At 43.2% G+C, this 22,431-nt stretch overlaps 1 protein-coding gene across 2 annotated transcripts in view; it reads right to left on the reverse strand.

The window, feature by feature from the left end:
* Positions 1 to 322: 322 nt before the first annotated feature.
* The window catches only part of LOC129923591 (uncharacterized), a 45,844-nt gene continuing 23,735 nt past the window's right edge, over positions 323 to 22,431 (reverse strand). Inside the window, exons 2-3 of one of the 2 annotated variants that reach the window (XM_056015205.1) lie at positions 15,421 to 15,535; positions 323 to 3,368 (exon numbers count right to left, since the gene is read on the reverse strand). In XM_056015205.1, coding sequence (XP_055871180.1) covers positions 1,913 to 3,368; positions 15,421 to 15,527 — 1,563 coding nt within the window. In that variant the 5' untranslated portion in view covers positions 15,528 to 15,535 and the 3' untranslated portion in view covers positions 323 to 1,912. Of the gene's footprint in view, positions 3,369 to 12,554; positions 13,534 to 15,420; positions 15,536 to 22,431 lie in introns of those variants that run through there. The other variant, XM_056015206.1, reaches the window with a different exon arrangement.

Genomic DNA, 22,431 nt, shown 5'->3' on the forward strand with positions numbered 1-22,431 from the left:
ATAGATCTATATGTTTATTAAGTGGGCTGTTGCACGCAGTCAATTATTTAATGATTGTTAAAAAGAAACAACAGATTTCTTAGGCCATGGTAATTGCATGGAAGACAGTCTGGCTGAGGTGTGTCTAATAAATGCAACCATAATCTTGACTGACATTCTGCCAGCCTACAGGTTTGTGTTAGGACATAATGGTCTTCTTTCCTGAAGGAACATATGCAACTTAAGTCAAGTCTTTTTCTGTAAGTGAATGAAGCAGGTTCTTGAAGTTGAATTATAAATAATTTCTTCCACAAAACATGAAATAATTTAAACAAAAAACAACTTATATTCTTTCTTTGTGTTTATTTCTTTTCACTTTTTAAAGTGTTATGATTGCACTCAGTTTTGATAAAAAACTCGCTATACACATTCAGTGGCAGGTTTTAGGAAAGTTGTCTCTTCTCACCCTTTCTGAAAGTTGAACATTTATTCTTTGGGGTCCTTTTTTCCATGTCAGTGGCTTACATTCTCACTGACATTTAAGTCTTAAAATTAAAAATAATGTTCCCTTTTCAGACCTTATTATCAATAGGGCAGATGATGTTAAGGTCATCTGTTCCTTTGGCCAACGGTTAATGAGCAGGGTGTCATGTAGCCAGCACAACGACCAACCGTCTGTTACTTTCCCCAACTAAAGTCAGGTACCCATTAGAGTTGGGTGGACTCAAGGGCACCCTTAAGGATCCGGAAATTCAAATCCCAATCTTAACAGAGATTTGAACCCAGAATCCCAGGTTTGGAAGCTGGTACTTAACCACTCAGCCAACATTGCCCCCACTTTCTTTGTAAAGTATATTTGATATGAACTCTCTTCTCCTTTTCTCCCACCCCTCCTTACTAACCTTTGACCCCCCCCCCATTTCTACACTGCACAGATTCAGCCACTTCAGTGTTATAGTAACAAAAAACTTAAAATAAATCAATGCCAACACATAGGTAACAACTCATGAGCAAATGGCAGATAAGATTATAACAATGTCAATGAAGATGTTGGCTAACATAATAACAAATTATATGCAATTATAATACTCTTGCTAATTGAAATAATAAATACTTTAACACCAGTACACACAGAAAAGTCTTGTCAAGAGGGATGGGATCCTCTTTTTCTTAACACTTTTCAGACTAGGTTTGGATATAACACATTTCACATCTCCCCAGACAAGGTTTGGATATAACACATTTCACATCTCCCCAGACAAGGTTTGGATATAACACATTTCACATCTCCCCAGACAAGCACACACAAAAAAAAAAATCCCCTTCTAACTCTAAGTAAATAGACTTTTCTTTTACCCTCATTTGAAGACAACATCTGAAATCAATTCCCTTCTGAGAAAGTTGAAATGACTGAAGATAGGTCTGACAGGTTATTTAAATATGACAATTAATTGAAAATAACTAAATCGATAAGGAAAACAAATAGATTATAAAGTAATTAGTGTGACAGACTGGAGAACCATCGCTCAAGTTTTCTACTGACTTGCAAACAAAAAACACAAAAAAACTCTCTGCCTTTTTACTTAATGCTTAAAACAGCATCATTGAGAATGTTAGTACAATGTGGATCAATGTTTAAGTCTGAATGTTGCAAACCTTTTTTTGAGTCTGTTGGAAATTATGGGATTTTTATTCGGCACTGTAGGCTTGGACATCAGGCACTGTAAGCCTGGACGTTGGGTTGTCAACTTGATTCCCTCCTAAACATTGGCTAATCCAGAGAACTGCCCTTGACTTGCTCTAGGAGCTTTGTTGGAATAGCAAGAGAGCAGAGAGACCGCCATTATCATGTCAATATCACAGTGACAGAAACTTCGTTTCAGTTAAGCTCTGACTTGAGTAAAACATTTGTTCTTAAAACATTTAGTTTTTGTCAATGGTGGATGGAGTTAAAAAAGATACGTGACTGAATACTGTATAGTCTCTTCACTGCCTCGTAGAGGTTAAGGTCCAAAGACAATGCATTCAGAACTTTTTGATTTCTGGAGAGTGTAATATACAAGTTCTCTTTTTGTCTGTTGGTCTCTAAATATCTTCTGGTGTCAGAAGTCAGTTGGTGATCCTCCATTACTTCTCTGAGCTTCTCTTGTGATTCATCTTCATCATTATCGTAATCTTCATAGTCATCACTTATACCCGTATCATTGAGATTCAAGTCTTTAAAATTGTCTTCATTTTGAAGCATGTCAACATCTGAGTAATTGTCAACAATAATGCTGGCTCCAGTGGAAGTATTTTTTTGATGGTTGGCTTCCCAGACGTCAAAGTCAACCACGTCTACATCAGGTAAAGTCCGATCCCTATCAGACTCACTGTTAGCGGACTGTTGAAGTTCCAGCGCCGGCAAACTAGAGATCAACTTATTCTCCGCGACACTGAGCTCCACTAAAAACGAGACATCTGATTGGCTGTTTTCTACCAACGAAGGCAAAGAGGGCAGCTTTGAGTGCCTGCTTGAGGCCAAAGGTTTTTGACGTGGCACCGAGGAGGCGAGGTGAGAAAGCTGATGACACTGGTGGAGAGGAAGCCTCGTAACATGGTGCAGCATTGCCAGTGAGTCTGCCAGATGCTCGTGAAGGCCGACCATGGAGAACCAAGAGTCTAGATTGCCTATGATGTAAGACACTAAGTTTGTGTTGTTGGTTGAGGTCAAGTTTGCGAGAAACGTGTGGAGGTTCTCTTCGCAGGACGCTTTGCTGTGCAAACATAAAATAGGGTTGTAGACTAGACTTTTAAAGACTGGATTTCCTCTGGCGATGATCCATTCTTCAACACTCACTCCAGGGGAACGAGCTAGCCGACACCAGGGGTCATCTCGAAGCTCCACATGACAGGAGCCATACTGAGCCATGGCCATCCGAATTGGGTCCTGCATGAGAAGCACGTGCCCGCATTTTTTATCACTGGCTACCCCAAGGGCGTCGCAAGAGAAAAATGCCGCTGTACCGTAGTGGAGCTTGAACTTGTGCTTGTGCCGGTATATTCCGTCACGTGATCTGTCCCAAAGAAATCGGTTTTCATACGTCATTTCCGGGGATACAGCCTGACGATGATCGAAGCCAACATCCTGAAGACAATCCGCGAAAATTCCGCCGAGGTCTTGAAAGTGGGTAAGAATAGACAGGACGCCGTGAGTGTACTTCTGGTGGTATTTATTCGCACCCAGGAAGTTTCCGCCGGTAAAGTAGTTCCCCAGCGCGTCCAGTTTGGCCAGCCATGGCAAAGTGGATGAAACAAACTGGAGGACATCCTTAGATTGGCCACCTTTGTCCACACCTGAAATTGTCTGGTTCATCTCTGATAGCATTCTCATCACTTCTTTTTCTTGTCTGGAAAATATAACAAGAAATAAAGGTAATCACAAAGTTGGAATAAAATAACATTATTATTGTTGTTGTTATAATTATGTACAGGTAAACGCTGGACAACAAAGCCAACCTTTGGACCAATCTCAGCTTCTTCTCTATATATAATTCTTATCGTGACCCAACCATGCGAGACACCACACAAGCACGCCGACTCTCTAACCCTCGATGAAAAAGTCATGGAATGATAAATCTTTTATTTCTCCAAGTCGGACTAGAGTTACCCCACTTAACTTTTGCGGTGACAGAGAGCGAGGCTCGGAAATAAAAGAGAGGGGGGGGGAGGAGAGAACAAGTAATATTCTCTGTATTCATCCGTCACTAAATAGCGACGTATGCTACGCCGCGGATTGACTAGTGTTATGTTATTAAGTGTGCTAGGCCAACTTAACACAACAAAGGAAAATGTTTTGAAAGATCTTTTTTGTTAAAGAAGTTTGCTATACAAGAATCAGGTGTAAAAAAAAAAAAAAAAAAGTAATGTTTCCCTTTTCAGCCCATGCGGGCTATATGGCAGATGATGTAAAGATCATCTGTTTTCGTGTTCTACGGTTAACGAGGGTGTCATGTGGCCAGCATAACGACCTAACGCCTTTACTTTTCCAAAACGAATGTCGGGTAGAGCTGCGTGGACTCAGATGCGCACAACAAATCCTACAATTTAAAAATCACAGTTCTCACCAGAATTTTAATTCGGAACCTTTTGATTAGGAAGCCAGGCGCATTACCACTTCTCCAATGCGTCTCTTCCAGATGAAGGACATGACTAACAAAAATGACCATCTTTTACTGGTCATCTGGTAACCCTTGTTTCAATATGGAGATAATATCGTGATATTCTCACAGAGAATGTGTTATTGTATTCTCAACTCGTTCTAGTCGTCCAATCTCTAGCGTGTACCACTCAACAATTTTATTCCATGTCACAAATCAATTCCTATTCAACCCACCCAGGAATGACGTCACGGCCATAAAATATAGTGTGCCATAAAATCCTCCGCTCCAAAAAAAAAAAATACAATGCTGGTTGTACAGTGGCTTGAACTAAATAAAAACAACAACAATTTAGGCTTTTGTAAATGTAGTCTTTTAAAGGTATGCGAGATGGCATAGGCGTTATGTCAAGTGAGCACTTATTTCAAACCTCGGAATTCTCATTAAAAAAAAAAACTACTTGCGCACACCTTTGAGAACTTTCCAGTTATTACAAGTTTGAAATATATCTTTGAAAACTCCATTGGGGGGAGACGCGGTGGCTAAGCGGTAAAGCGCTTGGCTTCCGAACCGGAGATTCCAATTGGGATTTTTAATTTCGGGATCTTTTGGCGCCTCTAAGTTCACCCAACTCTAATGGTACCTGACAGTTGGGGAAAAGTAAAGGCGGCTGGTCGTTGTGCTGGCCACATGACACCCTCGTAAACATTGGCCACAGAAACAGGTGTACTATAGATCTATTGGGGGCGTGGTGGCCGAGTAATCGAAGGGGTCACGGGTTCGTATCCAGATGAAGACAGGGAATTTGAATTTCTAGATTTTTAGGGCTTTCTGAGAAGTAAAGGTGGATGATTGTTGTGCTGGCCATATGACATCCTCGTTAACCGTTGGTCACAGAAACAGATGACCTATACATTATCTTACTCATAAATCCTAGGCATGAAAGGGGCACTTCACTTTGTACAACGTCCTGTAAGCCCACCCCACTTGATTTGTTCTCATTTCAACTTAGTGCTTCGTTTTAAAATAAAGTTTGAATAGTGAATGTAGAAATTTAAGCCCCGGATGTAAAAAATAAAGTTCAACTAAACGCTGAATAAGATGAATTTAAAACAAAAGAACAATATTCCGATGATTTCTTGGATATTTCTGAAATAAAAGTTGGCAGGTTAGCCTGGATCGATATCAAGCTTTAAAAAAGTAGCTTCTACGCTAACCCCTCAATGCACCTTTCTCCACCCACCAAGTCTTCTTCCCTTTCCTCACAAACTATTTGAGCTCCTTATGCTGCAGGATCGAATTGTACAGAAACTTTACAAGTTAAACATACACCAGTTTTCTGTTTTGCTTTTAGTTTGAAAACGAGGCTCTAGAAAGAACTTCTGTTGTTTTTCTTGTGCATTGGAATGCTGAGAACAAAGACTTGTCTTCTTCTGTTTTCATTTTCTTCCTACCACAATTACCAGCGTTGTAATGATTTGAAAAAAAAAAGGGGGGGGGGGGGAATTTAAAGTCGTAATTTTTCTATACTTTGTTTGAAGAGGAAATGTAGAACTTACATTGAAGTGGTATTATTCATTTCATTCTTTCATCCGTTCATTTGGTATAAATGGTAGGCCTACGAGTAAGAAAGATGTCGGACGACTGACTAGGAAACAAAATAAAAAACACGGACTAGGAAACAAAGAAAGAAGTTGGACTACGGACTGGGAAACAAAAAGAGAGAAGGACTACGGACTAGGAAACAAAAAGAGAGAAGAAGGACTACGGACTAGGAAACAGGAAGAAGTTGGACTACGGATTAGTAAACAGAAAAAAAAAGAAGTTGGACTACGGACTAGGAAACAGAGAAAGAGAGAAGGACTACGGACTAGGAAACAGAGAAAGAGAGAAGAAGGACTACGGACTAGGAAACAGAGAAAGAAAGAAAGAAGTTGGACTACTGACTACAAATTTACTCAGCTATGTATACAAATTAACCAAAAGATTTTATAAATGGCTGAGCCGTAAAGTGTTTGCGAAAATGTTTGTGCGTTTATCAACTGCAATTCTATTTCGTCAAGTTTTACGGTCGATTCATCACTTGCACGTCAGTCTGAATGTCTGTCTGTTTTCATGTCTGTCAAACATTCTTAAACTGTCTGTTGTCAGTGAAGCGGATTCTAAAAGGCATCATCTTTGTCGTGTAGTTGACATGCATAAGTATTTATCAATTAGTTCAATTAGTGTCAGATGGGTGGCGGGGGGAGAACAAAAACAGAGAGAGAGAGAGAGAGAAGGAAAAAGAAAGGGGAGCAAGGAGAGCGTAACAGACTACGTGAGAGAGAGAGAGAGAGAGAGAGGGATTCCCGTGATAAGAAGCTAGAAATGTACATTTCACATTAAATTAGCATCTTTAAGGAGAACTGAACTCTTGACAACTTCTCCAGTTAGCTTTTCGCTAAATTCCCCTTCCATTAGGCAGGTCAGCACGATCTTAATCTCAGGTCTCAAGACAAGTTAGTGGTCGGGGATCTTTAAGCCAGGAATTACGTGTCTTACTGAACAGTCACGCGCAAAGCCGATTCCACTTGGGGATATTTTCCAGACATTGCACACAGTCGAAATCACTTTATAGCTTTAAAACAAGAAAAAACATTAAAAGTACTTTTTAAAAAAGACAATACCGACTTTATACAATATATGCAGCGATTGTTTTTCTCTTCAAAAGTAATGAATGTTAGATTAAAAATCAATGGAACATTTTGAAACCGCCCCATCTCACTTCCTTTTTCCCCAGAGAAAGACTCGCGGTTAAGCGAATGTTCTTAACTACTAAACTCTTTTGATGTCCGTGTCCAGGTTCTACCTACTCAGGATCCTCCATGAAGTTCTGACTTGAATAGAGGCCACTCAGGATCCTCCATGAAGTTCTGACTTGAATAGAGGCCACTCAGGATCCTCCATGAAGTTCTGACTTGAATAGAGGCCACTCAGGATCCTCCATGAAGTTCTGACTTGAATAGAGGCCACTCAGGATCCTCCATGAAGTTCTGACTTGAATAGAGGCCACTCAGGATCCTCCATGAAGTTCTGACTTGAATAGAGGCCACTCAGGATCCTCCATGAAGTTCTGACTTGAATAGAGGCCACTCAGGATCCTTGACTAGAGGTATTGTAAAACTATTCTGGTGTCACTAAAGCCGGAGGAATGCTCCCGTCGCCTCAGCGTTGGCACTGAAACGTCCGTCCGGGAAAGTGGATAGGCGAAGTACGGTAGCAAACATAGCTCTCAGTGGGCTACCACACGTATCCTCTAGCGAGGCTACATTACACGTGGTAGGGATGGAAAAAAAAAGGCTCGCTAAACCAGTCCGAAACCCCCATCAGCCCGTTTCCCAAAGGGGCCCATACGTGTGGTGATGGTCCCCTCACGGGTACGATGGGACAGCATAGGCATAAGGATGGCCCCCCACGTGGGGCTTGAGCTTCCGGCCACATGAAAGGAGGAATTCATGCAGGGGTTCGGCAGATCGTGCAACATGCCAAGACGGGTGTGAATAAATGATCACCTAGTCGACGGTGGCCTCCTGACAGAGAGATCGGTGAAGAGCCATTTTCTCATCATGGCCACGAGATAAAAGCCTTTCTCGGGTCACATGGTTCATAAAAGGGGGGTGCTTGCCTCGACCTATTTGGACATCTGAAAAAGGTTTCACTAAAGTCACAAATGCTTACTATACGTCTTTCTCTTTCCTTTACATTTCAACCCCAAGCCCTCCTATGCTCGAATTATAATGTGCACCCTCTTCCGCTTTTCTAATGTATGCAAGTTGAACATATACTTATGTATTACTGCAGTGAAGGCTTAAATTACTGCCCCAGGACCATATCCGACCTGTGAGGCGTTGCTATACGGCCTCTATCTGCCAAAACTGCACAAAGAAACCTCAGAGGCTTTGGTTCCATAGGAATCGACGATTGTGTGTGTGTGTGTGTTGTCAAGCGAGTCAGAAAACAAAATGGTAACCAGATTTATTAATTTTGTTTTGGAATAATCCAATGTATGAAATGGCGCTTTTGTAAACGTGTTATGCAAATATGTGTGGATATAGCTGAAAGATAAGAGAGGTTTGAATTAAGAGTTTTCCTTCTTTTTGGTGGGTAGCCTAGGACAGCAGACACCAGGTGAGAAGAGGCTTCAGACGTTGCCAGTGACTGACCTCTAGAGACAGCTTGCCGCCCAACGAGCCGAACGGCGCGGGAGAATCTAAGTCTACTGAGTGTAGCCAGTCCTCCTCTGCACAAGACTTACTGGTTTAAGCGCCAGTTACTCGCCTTTGCTCCTTCTCCAGTTAGTGACAGCACTTCCGCCGGAAAGGCTTTGGGAGTCAAATCTGTAGAGGAGACCCTTAGGCAGCTTGCAGCACACAATGCTACACCATAACAGAGCCTTTGAAGCCGCTGATCCCAAACTGTATTGGTACTGCGTGGAGAGGGGAGAACTGCTGTCTACGTGACATCTTTTCACAGCTTATGTCCAGGCATTCATCTTAATTCCATGAGAATATACATAGTCGTTTCGCGACTGAAGGAGGTCATATAATAATGGCAATGTCACTGATTCCGAAGCTTAAAGATGAGTGCAGTGGTAAACCCAGTTGTGACCTGCATAGTTTTCCACATCTGAGGCCATACAAACATAAGCACATATATACTTATGTATTGGACTCATTGAGTACACCATGAAACGCAATCCTTCACAGTCACAGATGATATTATTGACCACTTAATGATAGAAACAGAGATAAAAAGAAATAAATTAGTAAACTGAGTCTGGGTAAGATGTAGACCTTCCGCTACTATAGACTTCTGCCATTAGTCGCACGCTAATTAATGAGAGTTACTTCTGTCAGGAGTGATTAAGTACACCAACATTACCTTTACAGTAATGCCCTAATTGTGTCCGTCACGTGAACTGTTTGCTGCCCCCGTGTCGTAGAGCGTGAGGAGAGGGTGCACCCTTGGTGTGGACACGTGGGGGAGGGGGGCGTGGAGGACGAGGAGGAAATAGTCTGGATTCGAACTCGAGCCCCCAGCTCGTCCCTCGAGGGTTTTTGGGTTGAAAGGTAAAAAAGTATTGCAAATATTGTAGGTCCAGGGTGGGTTGAACACTGACCTACGACGTGGCAACGAGCTATTGGTCTAAAAACTACCCACAGGTTGTGACGTCGCTGTTCAGTGTTCAGGCCTTCTGTAACGATTGGTCTCGGGTGGATCCCCTTCAAACTTTACGAATATACAAACGTAAACACGAGTTTGTATTAACTCTTTCTCTCCGTAATTATTTACCACATTCTGGTGGAATCAACGTTGGTATCGTCAGTTAGGAGAGAAAGAGTTAATTATCTTGAAGCGAAGAAATGGGTTGGGGGGTGTCGAAACAAGCCCTAACCCTAACCACAAGGAACATACCTGTGCGAAATGGGAACCCCCTTCTTTCCCACTGAAACTAAAAAACTGCCCTTTGAAGCTTCCGCCTGTTATCAGTAAAACATCACTTATCCCCGCCCCTTAAGCCCTTTCTATCCAATCAAGAGGTTAGCGCTTAGGATTGACAAGACGACATTTAGAGTTCAAGTACTTCTTCTGCCATCTGACAGACGCCATGGAGGATTTTCTTCATCAGAAAAATAAAATAGGTTAAAATGTTTTTTGTTTCACATGTTTCGGATGTTTCTTCAGAATTAAAGATGCTTACACCCCAGACCAAAGTTTTTCTAACTGTGCTATGCCTGAATAGGTGTTCCACGAACTGGATTATGATTAATTAACTAGTAGGCCACCATGTGAATTAACCTCTCTAAAACATAAAGTGTTCCGCTAAGTACTCAGAATGTACGAAGTGTTCCGTTTAGAAAAAAAGTTTGGGAAACACTGCCCCAAGACCAAACTTCTCGTGGGACGGTTGGGTGTAAGGACAAATCCGGGACCACCAAGAAGACAGTTCAGAGCACATACCACACGACCCGGCAGCCATCCATTAGCTTTAAAAGAACCAGTGATTATGATTATCTATTTGTTCAGGCACTATAGACAAGAGGGGGGAAAAGGCTTGTTTTAAAAACATAATATATAAACACAGAACGTAAGAGACGGTGTATTGAAAACTAAATCGATACAAAACATACCGAGAAAAGAAACGCAATGTATCGGAAAAACCGGCTGTGTAAACCCAGCTGTGTAAACCCAGCTGTGTGAGAACCGGATTCTCAACCGTAGCCAACTTATCCTGATTAAGTTAAAAAATGACCCTTGCAGAAAAAAAAACAAAACAAAACAACTAACGACTAAATAAATGTATTTGAATTTTATGCAGTGACTTTATAGACATACAATACAGACTGTTATAGAGTCAACACCGGAAGGGGAGGTGGGTTAGGGGGTAAATAAATGCCAGCCTGATCTTCTCTAAAGAAAAAAAGAAGTTACTTTTTTTTTTAAATGATTGCGTCAAGCCTATGCATTTGTTATGTGTGCCCCTCGCTAAAACCAAGCGACGACCTTTTGTTGCGAGTCTAAGTGACATGCGGACAATGGAATAAATAAATGTCGCTGACAACATAGGCGTATCTACCGTAGATATTGTGTGTGTGTGGGGGGGGGGTCGCGGGGAGCCCACCAGGGCTGTGACGAAAAATGGTGAATTCTATCAGCAATAAGATGTCGTGATTGTGATTTAAAGGACGCACGTGTTTAGGGCGTTGTGCAAGGGGCTCAACCCCCTCCCAACCCTAAATGACGACCCCTTTGTTGTACCTCTGAAATGGTTAAATGGGACAGCGCTAATTTGGTGATTAGTGAGGTCAGAAAATTAGCTTTGACGTGAAGCTTTTTGGTCAATAAAGTCGGCTGTTTATTTCAGACCAAAAATGATTCGATCAGTGATTCACAAAATACGGTCTGAATGCCATTTGTAACCAGTGTCGCGGTACTATTCGGAGTTAGACCCTTAAAACTGACCACAGTGCAAATTGAAGCCGCAGGTGCTTCATTTCATAGGACTCGATTAAAATGTCTGTGGTCTACTGGTTATTATATATGGTCTCCTTCAGTTGCGAAACGAATATAGATCATCTCATGGAAATGGTGCCCACACAGTTCCCCTGCTTCAAGCAGCTGATGTATTCAAAGGAACAGCTGCCTTAGGGTCTCCGGTTGCTGATTTTTTCTCAGGGGGGACTCCTGAAGCCTTTCCCATGTTTGTTATAGCTGCAAGGAAGCAGAGGCTTGAATTCAGAGTTTCCCTTCTCCTAAGTGGGTAGCTAGCCAAGGTTAACGAGTCCATCCTACCCGACTGGATATTGGATAAAAAAAAAGTAAAGTTCCCCCTTTCAGACCTTGTGGTCTATAGGGCAGATGACGTAAAGGTCATCTGTTTCTGTAGCCTACGGTTAGCGAGGGTGTCATGTGGCCGGCACAACGACCAACCGCCTTTCCTTTTCCCTAACTAATGTCAGGTACCCATTAGAGCTGGGTTGACTCAGAGGCGCCCAAAGATCCGAAATTTAAAATCCCAGTCTTCACCAGGATTCGAACCCGGAGCCCCCGGTTCAGAAGTCAAGCGCTTTACCACTCAGCCTCCGGATATTGGATATTATTATGTTATTATCACAATGACAATGTATATGTCTTCCCTCCCCACTATTTCTTTGACCAGCCACACCGATGTTAAGACTAAGTTTTTTGCCATAACATGAAGAGTTGTCTACGCCCCTGATCTTAGTTTGTCCTCCATCAACGACAGTGTCATGCTGACACACGACACTTCAACTGACAGGTATTTTTTTCTCTCTTAGCGTTGACACTTGTACCGCGCACCGGGGGAGGGGGGGGGCTCGTTTAGTTGTCCTTGTGGCACTGATGAGGGTGCAGGGTGGGGTGGCACTAATGAAGGCAGTGGGGGAGGAGAGATTGGAGTGCATGGCGCAGGTGGGAATGAGAATGAGACAGTGCACCCCTCCCCCCCCACTCCCCCAATAGCTTTCAACATCAACGCTGACGCCAGGTACATGAGAAGGGACAAATGGCGGCGCTGACAGTAGTTCTTGACAGTGGCCTCCCATATACCACGAAATGGCGTAAAATAAACATTATTTGTCAAACCGATAAATAAAAAACAAGGCCGGATTTAGAAAGTTCGAGGCCACAACTCAGCAAAAAAAAAAAGAGAATTGTTCAGTGTGTTAAGAATAAATTGATCTATAATCTCTATTTTCAGGAAATAATGTAATAATTTTGTAACTCAAGGGGCGGAGCTTGGAGACAGGGAATGTTGAAATAAATAAAAAATGGTTGAAATAGATCCAAGTGATAACAAAAGTGATACTGTGAAAAGAGAAGTTCACTTTTACTTTGTGTAGCCTCTTTATCTTAAGAATATTATCACCATTTCACCTTCACCTATCCTTTAGTCTGATGGATCGTTGGGGCATCGCACATGATCTGTCGATCATCTGTCTCCAATCCTCTTTGTCTATTGTCTATTTGTCTATTGTCTTGAATAGAATCTCTTGCATGTGCATTCCTTAATGTTGTCCTCCCATCGTTTTCTCTGTTTTGTCTCTTTTTCTTTTTCTTGGTACTGTTCCTTGAAGGAAGGTCTTTGCGAGCCCTGTGGACATAGTGATATGGCCATAAAGTTTTAGTTTGCGTTTTTTTTTTTTACAGTGGTCAGCAGTTCCTCGTGGGGCCCATTAACCAATGAGTTCCTGTTTCAAATCTTCGCATGAATCCTCGTGATGTGGTCTTTGTAGGTGATACCTATTATCCTAATATAGCATCTCAATTCCATTGCTAGGATCCTTCTCTCTAGCTCTGATTTCAAGATTCTTATGCATATATGAATGTGGCCATGACCCAGGAGACACCAATCTGATTTTAGTGCCGCGGACTAAGCATTTGTCTTTCCAAATTGTTCTGAGCTTTGCAGGCAAGGCTCAGTCTTGCAATGATAAGTACTGGTATTACTGAATGCCTTTATATCTCCTTCACCTAGCCCATAATCTGTTGGAGCACTGGGGCACCACACAAGATCTGTCAACCGTCTTTCTCCATTCCTTTCTGTCCTTGGCATTGTCATTTCTTCGGTGCTGTCTTTTCATCGCTTTCTTTGTCTTCCGCTTCTTTTTCTTCTTCTTCCTGGTGCTGTTCCATGAAGAAAGGTCTTTGCGAGTCCTGTGGACCTTGTGTGTGGACCTTGTGTAAAAGTAAATTTCCCCTTTCAGTCCTTTTAAACTATAGGCCAGATGATATAAAGGTCATCTGTTTCTGTAGCACACGGTTAACAAGGGTGCCATGTGGCCAGCACAACGACCCACCGCCTTTACTTTCCCCAACTAACGTCAGCTACCCATTAGAGCTCAGAGGCGCCCTAAAGACTAAAGATCCCGAAAGTAAAAATCCCAGTCTTCACTAGGATTCGAACCCGGGAACCCGGTTAGGAAGCCAAGAGCTTTACCACTGAGATTAGACAAAGACTAGAAGAATTTATCGAGTACATAACCACACTTACTTAATGGCAATCGTTGTGGGTGTACAAGCCCCTCAATTACATTCTACAAGATACGCCTAGCACATTAGTTCTTATTTATGCTTCATCTGCTATATCGTATCGAACTACGCAACAGAGAGAGAGAGAGAGAGAGAGAGAGAGAGAAAGAGAGAGAGAGAGAGAGAGAGAGAAAGAGAGAGAGAGAGAGAGAGAGTCCAGTGTCACATGCGTCGTTTTTATTTTTTTTTTTTCGGCGGCGCTTTATGAAAAGTGTCAACTCACCAGACGGACGTGTCAAAATCCATTTGAAAAGAATCATGTCTGCTTTGAATCGTCTGCTGACAGCAGAGGGAGAGGAGGGGGGGGGGAATTGGGCGCAGTTCTTCCATTCCCCCCCCCCACTTTGTACGCGCTTGAAGGATTTAAAATGAATCCCCATTGTTCTCAGCAATGACTGCCGCAAGTATAATCTTAGACCGTGCGTGCGTGCGTGTCTGTTATTGTTTTGCTGGGTATTGTTTGGCGGCCCGTAACAACAATTTACCGACCCTTGGGGGCTGCGGATTAAATATAAATAATTGGGCTATTAGCGAAAAATGTATATAGGCCTATCTGGCAAGTAAATTCTAGTAGCCATTTACCTAGTTTCTTCCATGTTTGATTAAAAAAAAAGGAATTGAAGTTACCGGTATATCTGAACATGTTAGTAGGCCTACATGACCAATGACCCAGAAGGTAGAAAAATAATTACGGAGAGAAAGAGGCAAAAACAAAACTAATGAAGATGGCTTAAGGCAGAGGCGTAGTGAGCAAAACGTACGCCCTAGCAAGAAGCTTTGTTGGCGGTCCCCCCCCCCCCCATTTTCCATGAGCATCACATAGAAATGTAGGCTTATAAATAAAAGGTCTAAAATACAAATAAAATACAAATAACCTTAGAATGTATTACCTAACTAAAATATCTACAATAATTTTGTTTTGGCGCCCCTGAGGGTGGCTCCCGGGGCATTGTGCCACCCTTGCACCATATCACTACGCCTCTGGCTCAAGGAGAAGTGTCTCATGAAAACGGATTTGATTACATGATCATCTAGTTGATCGAGGCCTCCAGAAGAGGAATCAACCTCTCATCCTGGCCACGGTATCAAAGTCTTTCCCGGGTCAAAGGTCATAAAAGTAAGTAATCCTAACACTTCACTGAGGTAAAAGCAAAGCACTTTATAGCACTGCAGGGTAAAGCACTGCTCATCCTTTTTTTTTAAATTTTAGTTAAATTTAGCATCATTGACATTGTTTAGCATCCTTGACATTGTTTAGCGTCCTTCACATTGTTTAGTTTATAATGAAAATCCCCAATTAAAAAAAAAATGTTTTCGCGGATTATTAAACCTTTTGTTTAGTAAGCCACTTTATTTCTCCATTTTGCAATAGTGTAGAATACATTACATCCAACCATCTTGCTAATAACATTATATATTTTAAAAGTGCTTCAGTAACTAATGGTTTTAAATGAAAGTAACGGTTTTAAAAGAAAGTAATGGTTTTAAAAGAAAAAAATGGTTACAAAAGAAAGTAATGGCTATAAAAAAAAACTAATGGTTATAAAAGAAATTGATGGTTATAAAAAGAAAGTGATGGTTATAAAAAGAAAGTGATGGTTATAAAAAGAAAGTGATGGTTTAAAAGAAAAAAAATGGTTATAAAAGAAAGTAATGCTTATAAAGAACACAAGTTTGACGTACGACTTGTCAAAAAAAAAACCAACCTCACCTGGTGAGAGGACTGTCCTGTGCCGTTAAGGATGACCAGATGACCGCACAGGACAATAGGACAGACATGATGGCCACTGCCAGGCACGTGTTGTGAACGTCCCACATTGTCCTACCTGTGGACAAACAATTCTATATATATATAATTGCACATAAAGTAATGTCTTTTATTTCTGCAAGTCGGACGGACTAGAGTTACCCCACGTAATTTTAGAGGCGAAAAAAAAAAGAAGGGAGGGGGAGAACAAGTAGTATTTAACCGTCACTAAATAGCAGGGCTGGACTTAACCATTGTGACCAAGAAGTCATAGAAAGAGAACAAGTAATCTACTCTGTATTCACCTGTCACTAAATAGCAGGGCTGGACTTAACCATTGTAACCAAGAAGTCATGGAAAGAAAACAAGTAATCTACTCTGTATTCACCTGTCACTAAATAGCAGGGCCGGACTTAACCATTGTGGGGACCAATGCAAAACGGATTTCGCGGGGCCCAGTTTGGGTAGGGATACGGATAATAAGTGAAAATTAAGAGTTTGTATTAGAAAATATATTCGTCTTTGCATTTTATTCTTTCTTTACTAAGCACAAAATTACTACACGAGCCTTGCGCCTAGCAAAGTCATACATTATATTATAAAAAATTATGTTTCCTACATAGATCACGCTCAATAGCAAGAATTACCAAATGTTTCAATCTATCTACGAGAATTGTTGACCTCAAGTAATTCTTCATTATTCTGAGGCGCGAGAAGCTTCTTTCATTACATTCCACAATTACGGGTATTGCATAATGCAGTTGTTTTTTTATCGCGCGTAGGATTGGCGTTTTCCATATTGACTGACACCCCAAAAATGACAATTTTCGCCTATGTATTTCAGGAGATTTGTATGAGTTTTCTAAAGATTTTAATAATTTTCGGATATTTCCAGGACTTTTTCGTATATTTTGCAATTTCGGGAGATTTCCAGGAGCTCCTGGTAAATCGACAGGAGGTCGAGGGAAATCTGTTATATAAGTTATAAAATGGTTTAATTTAATAATTTATACACCTAGAATTAGCGCGGGTCCTTTGAAAGTGCAAGTTCTATGAAAGTGCGAGGCCCACTGTGGTCACATAGGTTGCAGTGGCCTAAGACCGTACCTGCAAGATAGCGGCGTATTCTACGTCGCCGGTCGAGTAGTAACATATATGAGTAATGATTGAATGAACAAAACTGATCGCCAATGGCATGGATTGAATCCCTCGCAAGGAAATACGCTAGAAGGTAACTAAAGCCGTCCATAGTAGTACATTCTAAAAACTAGTCACTTGCAACCAACATTAATTCATATCATTTTCTCTTCTTTGTCGATGCTACCATATTTTGTTTCTTCAAGAATGTAGGCCGGATCCTATACCAAAACTATGAACATGAGCAGATAACTGTTAATAACATGAAAGGTGAAACTCTCCAATGGGAGAAGCAGCCAAGAACAAGGAGCGTGAAACGATCAAGAAAAGGGAACGGGCAAAAAAGAAATCAAGAAATACAAAATGGAACCGGAAATACTCTATTTATAATGGGGATTTCAAAATGACTCTTAACTATAAAATATTAACGAAACTAAAAAAAAAAAAAACTTGTTTAGTTCGATCTTGTTTATTCCGGTATTCCAGACCATTCCATTAGCCTCCTTTCCCAGTAGTGGACACATGAAAGGAATTAGATCTATCCAAGGAGAGAAATTTCAGCTCTTTGATCAGGTCCATCAGCAGTAATATCGAATATTACAGACGAGTTCTCCCGATACCTCTTTCATTGGGATTTCCCTTTGAAGACTATGTTCTGGAGTAAAAAAAAATAATCTATAATTAAAAAAAAAATGTCTGTCCGCCTCGAAAATAAAAATTGTAGTTAAAATAACATGAGCAGAGTCCATCTTGGAATGGACTCATCGTGATGGGAGATTTAGCTTTTGATGTAAAATTGCGCAGTATCGATTTATTTTTCTCTTTTCCCTAGGATCGTTTCCGCCCTCTCTCGTTCATTTTTTTTCTCTCTCGTTCACGGGCGTGGGTATCGTTTCCTTTGTGGTTCATGTTAGCATCGATACATGTGGTGTTTGCTTTGTTCTGAAATGATGGTACTCGATTCTCGGCACGTGCTTGGATGGAATCGTTTACGTTCGTATGAGTTATGGACGACAGGAGGGTCATTGTAAAAGAGCCTTTAAAAAAAAAAAAGCAAAACAAGTAAGCCAGTGATAACTAGATCTAAGTTGGCTAAATTTTATATATATATTTTTTTTTTTTTTGCCATCATTAAAAAGCATATTTTATATTAAAGTTGTTGTGATTTAATCCAGGGGATGCTCAACTTACGGCCTGTGGGTAAATTCCAGCCTCTCGCAGCCTCTGTATACATTTCAGGAAATCGATATAGTTAAAGAATTATTGAATCGGTCCAATACAAGCGTGTCGAAATTTACACGGCCCATGGCCGAAAACGTTTGGCCAATACTGTGCCATTGCATTCCTTCCCGTTTAAGAGATGGCAGGTAGAAGCCGTAGTGGTAGGTAGGTAGAAGCCGTAGTGGTAGGTAGAAGCCGTAGTGGTAGGTAGGTAGTGGTAGGTAGGTAGAAGCCGTAGTGGTAGGTAGGTAGTGGTAGGTAGGTAGTGGTAGGTAGGTAGTGGTAGGTAGGTAGAAGCCGTAGTGGTAGGTAGGTAGTGGTAGGTAGGTAGTGGTAGGTAGGTAGTGGTAGGTAGGTAGAAGCCGTAGTGGTAGGTAGGTAGTGGTAGGTAGGTAGTGGTAGGTAGGTAGTGGTAGGTAGGAAGTGGTAGGTAGGTAGTGGTAGGTAGGTAGAAGCCGTAGTGGTAGGTAGATAGAAGCCGTAGTGGTAGGTAGATAGAAGCCGTAGTGGTAGGTAGGTAGAAGCCGTAGTGGTAGGTAGGTAGAAGCCGTAGTGGTAGGTAGGTAGTGGTAGGTAGGTAGTGGTAGGTAGGTAGTGGTAGGTAGGTAGTGGTAGGTAGGTAGTGGTAGGTAGGTAGTGGTAGGTAGGTAGAAGCCGTAGTGGTAGGTAGGTAGTGGTAGGTAGGTAGTGGTAGGTAGGTAGTGGTAGGTAGGTAGTGGTAGGTAGGTAGTGGTAGGTAGGTAGTGGTAGGTAGAAGCCGTAGTGGTAGGTAGCTAGTGGTAGGTAGGTAGTGGTAGGTAGGTAGTGGTAGGTAGGTAGTGGTAGGTAGGTAGTGGTAGGTAGGTAGAAGCCGTAGTGGTAGGTAGATAGAAGCCGTAGTGGTAGGTAGATAGAAGCCGTAGTGGTAGGTAGGTAGAAGCCGTAGTGGTAGGTAGGTAGAAGCCGTAGTGGTAGGTAGGTAGAAGCCGTAGTGGTAGGTAGATAGAAGCCGTAGTGGTAGGTAGGTAGTGGTAGGTAGGTAGAAGCCGTAGTGGTAGGTAGGTAGAAGCCGTAGTGGTAGGTAGGTAGTGGTAGGTAGGTAGAAGCCGTAGTGGTAGGTAGGTAGAAGCCGTAGTGGTAGGTAGGTAGTGGTAGGTAGGTAGAAGCCGTAGTGGTAGGTAGGTAGAAGCCGTAGTGGTAGGTAGGTAGTGGTAGGTAGGTAGTGGTAGGTAGGTAGTGGTAGGTAGGTAGTGGTTGGTAGGTAGTGGTAGGTAGGTAGTGGTAGGTAGGTAGTGGTTGGTAGGTAGTGGTAGGTAGGTAGTGGTAGGTAGGTAGTGGTAGGCAGGTAGTGGTAGGTAGGTAGTGGTAGGTAGGTAGTGGTAGGTAGGTAGAAGCCGTAGTGGTAGGTAGGTAGTGGTAGGTAGGTAGAAGCCGTAGTGGTAGGTAGGTAGAAGCCGTAGTGGTAGGTAGGTAGTGGTAGGTAGGTAGAAGCCGTAGTGGTAGGTAGGTAGAAGCCGTAGTGGTAGGTAGGTAGTGGTAGGTAGGTAGTGGTAGGTAGGTAGTGGTAGGTAGGTAGTGGTAGGTAGGTAGTGGTAGGCAGGTAGAAGCCGTAGTGGTAGGTAGGTAGAAGCCGTAGTGGTAGGTAGGTAGTGGTAGGTAGGTAGTGGTAGGCAGGTAGTGGTAGGTAGGTAGTGGTAGGTAGGTAGAAGCCGTAGTGGTAGGTAGGTAGTGGTAGGTAGGTAGTGGTAGGTAGGTAGTGGTAGGTAGGTAGTGGTAGGTAGGTAGTGGTAGGTAGGTAGTGGTAGGTAGGTAGTGGTAGGTAGGTGGTGGTAGGTAGGTAGAAGCCGTAGTGGTAGGTAGATAGAAGCCGTAGTGGTAGGTAGATAGAAGCCGTAGTGGTAGGTAGGTAGAAGCCGTAGTGGTAGGTAGGTAGAAGCCGTAGTGGTAGGTAGGTAGAAGCCGTAGTGGTAGGTAGGTAGTGGTAGGTAGGTAGTGGTAGGTAGGTAGTGGTAGGTAGGTAGTGGTTGGTAGGTAGTGGTAGGTAGGTAGTGGTAGGTAGGTAGTGGTAGGTAGGTAGTGGTAGGTAGGTAGTGGTAGGTAGGTAGTGGTAGGTAGGTAGTGGTAGGTAGGTAGAAGCCGTAGTGGTAGGTAGGTAGTGGTAGGTAGGTAGAAGCCGTAGTGGTAGGTAGGTAGAAGCCGTAGTGGTAGGTAGGTAGAAGCCGTAGTGGTAGGTAGGTAGTGGTAGGTAGGTAGTGGTAGGTAGGTAGAAGCCGTAGTGGTAGGCAGGTAGAAGCCGTAGTGGTAGGTAGGTAGAAGCCGTAGTGGTAGGTAGGTAGTGGTAGGTAGGTAGAAGCCGTAGTGGTAGGTAGGTAGAAGCCGTAGTGGTAGGTAGGTAGTGGTAGGTAGGTAGTGGTAGGTAGGTAGTGGTAGGCAGGTAGTGGTAGGTAGGTAGTGGTAGGTAGGTAGTGGTATGCAGGTAGTGGTAGGTAGGTAGAAGCCGTAGTGGTAGGTAGGTAGAAGCCGTAGTGGTAGGTAGGTAGTGGTAGGTAGGTAGAAGCCGTAGTGGTAGGTAGGTAGTGGTAGGTAGGTAGTGGTAGGTAGGTAGTGGTAGGCAGATAGAAGCCGTAGTGGTAGGTAGGTAGTGGTAGGCAGGTAGTGGTAGGTAGGTAGTGGTAGGTAGGTAGTGGTAGGCAGGTAGAAGCCGTAGTGGTAGGTAGGTAGTGGTAGGTAGGTAGAAGCCGTAGTGGTAGGCAGGTAGAAGCCGTAGTGGTAGGTAGGTAGTGGTAGGTAGGTAGAAGCCGTAGTGGTAGGTAGGTAGAAGCCGTAGTGGTAGGTAGGTAGTGGTAGGTAGGTAGTGGTAGGTAGGTAGAAGCCGTAGTGGTAGGTAGGTAGAAGCCGTAGTGGTAGGTAGGTAGTGGTAGGCAGGTAGTGGTAGGTAGGTAGTGGTAGGTAGGTAGAAGCCGTAGTGGTAGGTAGGTAGTGGTAGGTAGGTAGTGGTAGGTAGGTAATGGTAGGCAGGTAGAAGCCGTAGTGGTAGGTAGGTAGAAGCCGTAGTGGTAGGTAGGTAGTGGTAGGTAGGTAGTGGTAGGCAGGTAGTGGTAGGTAGGTAGTGGTAGGTAGGTAGTGGTAGGCAGGTAGAAGCCGTAGTGGTAGGCAGGTAGTGGTAGGTAGGTAGTGGTAGGCAGGTAGTGGTAGGTAGGTAGTGGTAGGTAGGTAGTGGTAGGTAGGTAGTGGTAGGTAGGTAGTGGTAGGCAGGTAGAAGCCGTAGTGGTAGGTAGGTAGTGGTAGGTAGGTAGAAGCCGTAGTGGTAGGTAGGTAGAAGCCGTAGTGGTAGGTAGGTAGTGGTAGGTAGGTAGTGGTAGGTAGGTAGTGGTAGGTAGGTAGTGGTAGGCAGGTAGAAGCCGTAGTGGTAGGTAGGTAGTGGTAGGTAGGTAGAAGCCGTAGTGGTAGGTAGGTAGAAGCCGTAGTGGTAGGTAGGTAGAAGTCGTAGTGGTAGGTAGGTAGAAGCCGTAGTGGTAGGTAGGTAGTGGTAGGTAGGTAGTGGTATGCAGGTAGTGGTAGGTAGGTAGTGGTAGGTAGGTAGTGGTAGGTAGGTAGAAGCCGTAGTGGTAGGTAGGTTGAAGCCGTAGTGGTAGGTAGGTAGAAGCCGTAGTGGTAGGTAGGTAGAAGCCGTAGTGGTAGGTAGGTAGTGGTAGGTAGGTAGTGGTAGGCAGGTAGTGGTAGGTAGGTAGTGGTAGGTAGGTAGTGGTAGGTAGGTAGAAGCCGTAGTGGTAGGTAGGTAAAAGCCGTAGTGGTAGGTAGGTAGAAGCCGTAGTGGTAGGTAGGTAGAAGCCGTAGTGGTAGGTAGGTAGAAGCCGTAGTGGTAGGTAGGTAGAAGCCGTAGTGGTAGGTAGGTTGAAGCCGTAGTGGTAGGTAGGTAGTGGTAGGTAGGTAGTGGTAGGCAGGTAGTGGTAGGTAGGTAGTGGTAGGTAGGTAGTGGTAGGTAGGTAGAAGCCGTAGTGGTAGGTAGGTAGAAGCCGTAGTGGTAGGTAGGTAGAAGCCGTAGTGGTAGGTAGGTAGTGGTAGGTAGGTAGTGGTAGGTAGGTAGTGGTAGGTAGGTAGTGGTAGGTAGGTAGTGGTAGGTAGGTAGTGGTAGGTAGGTAGTGGTAGGTAGGTAGAAGCCGTAGTGGTAGGTAGGTAGAAGCCGTAGTGGTAGGTAGGTAGAAGCCGTAGTGGTAGGTAGGTAGTGGTAGGTAGGTAGTGGTAGGTAGGTAGTGGTAGGTAGGTAGTGGTAGGTAGGTAGTGGTAGGCAGGTAGAAGCCGTAGTGGTAGGTAGGTAGAAGCCGTAGTGGTAGGTAGGTAGTGGTAGGTAGGTAGTGGTAGGTAGGTAGTGGTAGGTAGGTAGTGGTAGGTAGGTAGAAGCCGTAGTGGTAGGTAGGTAGAAGCCGTAGTGGTAGGTAGGTAGAAGCCGTAGTGGTAGGTAGGTAGTGGTAGGTAGGTAGTGGTAGGTAGGTAGTGGTAGGCAGGTAGTGGTAGGTAGGTAGTGGTAGGTAGGTAGTGGTAGGCAGGTAGAAGCCGTAGTGGTAGGAAGGTAGTGGTAGGTAGGTAGTGGTAGGCAGGTAGTGGTAGGTAGGTAGTGGTAGGTAGGTAGTGGTAGGT

Source organism: Biomphalaria glabrata, chromosome 17, assembly GCF_947242115.1.
Source record: "Biomphalaria glabrata chromosome 17, xgBioGlab47.1, whole genome shotgun sequence".
Lineage (NCBI taxonomy): Eukaryota > Metazoa > Mollusca > Gastropoda > Planorbidae > Biomphalaria > Biomphalaria glabrata.